Source organism: Octopus bimaculoides, chromosome 3, assembly GCF_001194135.2.
Source record: "Octopus bimaculoides isolate UCB-OBI-ISO-001 chromosome 3, ASM119413v2, whole genome shotgun sequence".
Classification (NCBI taxonomy): domain Eukaryota; kingdom Metazoa; phylum Mollusca; class Cephalopoda; order Octopoda; family Octopodidae; genus Octopus; species Octopus bimaculoides.
This window is the reverse complement of record NC_068983.1, coordinates 142,378,177-142,381,994: the sequence shown is the minus strand read 5'-3', so window position 1 is coordinate 142,381,994 and position 3,818 is coordinate 142,378,177. Positions and strand designations below refer to the sequence as shown.

General features: G+C 34.4%; 1 protein-coding gene across 1 annotated transcript in view; it reads right to left on the bottom strand.

Moving 5' to 3' along the window:
* Window positions 1-1,282: 1,282 nt before the first annotated feature.
* LOC106882329 (dual specificity protein phosphatase 7) overlaps window positions 1,283-3,818 on the bottom strand; it is a 29,916-nt gene continuing 27,380 nt past the window's right edge. The window contains exon 3 of the mRNA XM_014932973.2: window positions 1,283-3,180. Coding sequence (XP_014788459.1) covers window positions 2,822-3,180 — 359 coding nt within the window. The 3' untranslated portion in view covers window positions 1,283-2,821. The remainder of the gene's footprint in view (window positions 3,181-3,818) is intronic.

Sequence of the window (3,818 nt, the reverse complement as noted above, 5' to 3'; positions counted from 1 at the left end):
TTATGACGAAGACATACACCACGAACCTAAATTTCACCCCTAAACACAGACAGTTAAAGCAACTGGAGAGGCAAATAGAGAATCGCTGACCCTTCCAGCCATACAACGGTCTCCATGTGTCTTCACGATAGAAATGGATAGTGTTTCATAGCCAAACATGTGGTTCCAAGAAGTTTGAGTCCTGACTTGCGTAAAAAGGAGTGGAGTAGGGACATAACAAATGCCAGCGAGTCAAATTTTTACAGTGACAAAATAGACCTTTCTTCAGTAATACGAGCATTACTCCCTAAAAGGTTTGAAACCGTTTAGCTAGTATTGAACAAAAACCTCGACGGCTAAAGGATACAAACACCGCAAGTTTAAAGTCAAAGTGTTCTTTTACATACATATGTAATTACTCATACGTCTGTAGATGCACACGCATACACTACTGGATGGCGGTTGACTCACCCGTTCTTGGACAGATTTTGCTCTTGCATTTTTGTATCACGTAGCATGTTAAAAAGTCCTTCTCATTACCAAAAGGATTTGGTGGGATTGCCACACCAGTTGCCGACGGGTCGTCCAGTTACAGGTTGTGCTGGCTTATAGATTAACAGTAGTAGGTTACCGGTTATTAGATATCTAACCTGACACTCGTACATACCCACATAATGACATTACATGCTACAAATGTATGCATGTAGTGTACATACATATAAACACATATACATATATATATACATATACATGCACACATATTATACATACATATATACATTCATATATATAATTATACACATATACATATGTATATATATTCATACATATATATATATTCATATACATACGTATATGTATATACGTACATATATATATATACACACATACATACATATATATACATACACACACATATATATACATACACACACATATATATATATATACATATACATACACACATATATATATATATACATATACACACACACATATATATATATACTAATGTGATAAGAACGGTATGGAATGAACACATAGGCTTGACTTGCTTCACCACAAACGTTTCTTGAATATTCATTTGCATACATGATTACACCAATCTCAAGAAGTACGAAGTTTAAGCTTGTTTGGCTGCGCTGAGTTAAGTATCAAATTAATTAATGGGAGGGGTATAACTTTTAGCAACTTCCTGCCAGTCTGTCTACAAAGCAAAGTTCTATTCTTTGACTTTGCCTCGTGTATTAGTTTGTTTGCTATTTTTGTTGTATTTTTCCCTTTATTTTTACAAGTATACAAATGTATGCCTTACAATATATCTTGTTTCGATGCTATTACCAGCCAATGCGGCCTAGACTCACTCAGATTATGTCAGTCAAGCAGCATTTCAACACTTGTTTTATTATTGAAGCATTTTGTATATTTGCTATTTTAAGACTGCTTTTCATTTCTTTTTTTTCCTTCTTTAATATAAATAATACTTTTTGCTTTATTCCCCCACCCCGGAACTTGTCTTATCGAGTTCAATATTTCCTTTCAAACCATATTACTTCATATGTAAAGCACTGCAAATAGAATACTTTGCCAAGAAGTTGAACAGTGAGGAAGGAAAAAAAAAAAAGCTTACAGTTAAATAGTTCGTAAGAATTCACCCTGAACAAAATGTCAATCTGTTTCATGCGTGGGATGTATGAAAATATATAAATAAAGGTCTCACAAAACAATTTTGATCATGGCAAGGAGGGACTTGCCTATGACATCATTGGGATGTTATACTGGGGATGGTAAAATTATAATCTGTGTAATATTGGTAAAATATTACTGAGGCTTTTCATTAATGAACGTCAGACAGATCAACAAAACTGATACAGTTCTGCAAAAAAAACTGGAATCGAACCAGGTATTTCAACCCTAGAAATTGAAACGTAACGAGCACTAGGGCAAACTGAAACTGGTCTCTCGCCCTGTCTTGTCTTTCCTTTCACCATTGCCCATTGTCTGTCTTTCTTTTCAGCAGTGATATAGTTAAGTAAGTGTGTCATTTTATTTACAATTGCGATTTTAAATAACGATGGTGATGGTGATGGTATTCTTTGTAACAATGCAAATAACGAATATGAAGATGAAAACTATGATAACCATGAGGATGAAGGTGATCAACATGTATATGAAACATTCTCCCGTGTATTATTTTACACCCAAGTTCTGACTTTCATAACATACAAAAGGACCACTTTATTCAAAGGCAACGACGTACTATACATATATATATATATATATATATATATATATATATATATATATGATGTTAGGATTTCTAACATTGGCACAGTGCAAAGTATGTGTAAGGGAGGAGTACAGTCGACTGAATCGACCCCAGTACACGTTTGGTACTTGTTTTCGTCCGACTCCCTAGAGCGGAGTATAAGGCTCGACGGTACCTGAATCCAGAACGTAAAAGAACGTAGCGAAATACCGCTAGGTATTTCGCTGAGCACTCTACCAATTCTGTCATTGTCGCCCAAATAATAATAATAATGATTATCACTATTATGTCAGCCAACAATCAAGTGTCTATGCAGTTGAGTTTCTGTTTTCTTTCTTTCCTTCTGTCGGAATTAATCAATAACGAAACCTTTCGTTTCAGTAACACAGCCGACCAAAGTTATTGTTATTATTATTGTTATAATCACCCTTAGTACTATCATAATAATAACAACAACAACAACAACAATAATAATAATAATAATAATAATAATAATAAAGTCATGAAAACAAAAACAACTGAAGTTGCACAAATAATGAACTGTGGTTGGTTCGGTTATTTCCCTGAGCTGTTTTACAACGACATCAGTTTCACGTTGTAATCTGGACTGTCGTCTGTTTCTTCTGATCTGTCTTCATCTGAGTCTTTCTCATCGGGGCTACTTAAAACGGGCGAAGTTTCATGATTGCTAAGTGTTAATAGTTCAAGACAACTTTCGCTGTCACAGTTTAGAGATTTTTCGAAGTCCAGCAATTGGCCCATGAAGTTGATGTTCGGTGAAATGTTCGGCTTACATTTTTTCACTCGGTCATAAGCATCGTTCAAAGTAATGGACATCTTTTGCATAAGATAGGCAACAGTTACTGTTACGGAGCGGCTAATTCCAGCCAAGCAGTGAACTAGAACACCGTAATCTTGTGAAAGACCTTCCTCTGAAAATAGAAAAAAAAAAAATAATAAATACATGAAGTAACACAACAATGATACATCTCTTATTTTTATATTTAAAGCACATACACAATCATACATACAAGAGTGAATCAAGACATAATATTGTAGGGAGTATAGATAATATTAACTGGGATATCATCTTGGTGATATGTTTATACACACACACACACACACACACACCATTTTGCGAACAGAACGAAAGCAATTAGCGTGGACATAAAATTCTTTCTTTTTGAATGGATCAGAAAACGTTTCCCAATTGTTCAACTGGATAAAATGTAAATTTTTAAATATTCGTGCAAACTATGTAAGATTATAGATACATATGTGCTTTACGATAACCACCCAGGGAGTGTTAAAGACATTGAGGGTGATGTGTCTAGAGATAGATAGATAGGTAGATAAAGAAGGAGTTAAAGATAGAGAGAGAGGGGGAAAGAAGTATATGAATGTACGAAGTCTGAACATGTTTGGAAAGCTGCACTGCTTGCCTATAGTCACCACCACAGCTAGGCTGCTAATAACAAATCAGCAAGGCTATATATACTACTAACATATCATGTGTGTGTGTGTGTGTTTATATATATATATATATATATATATATATATATATATATAT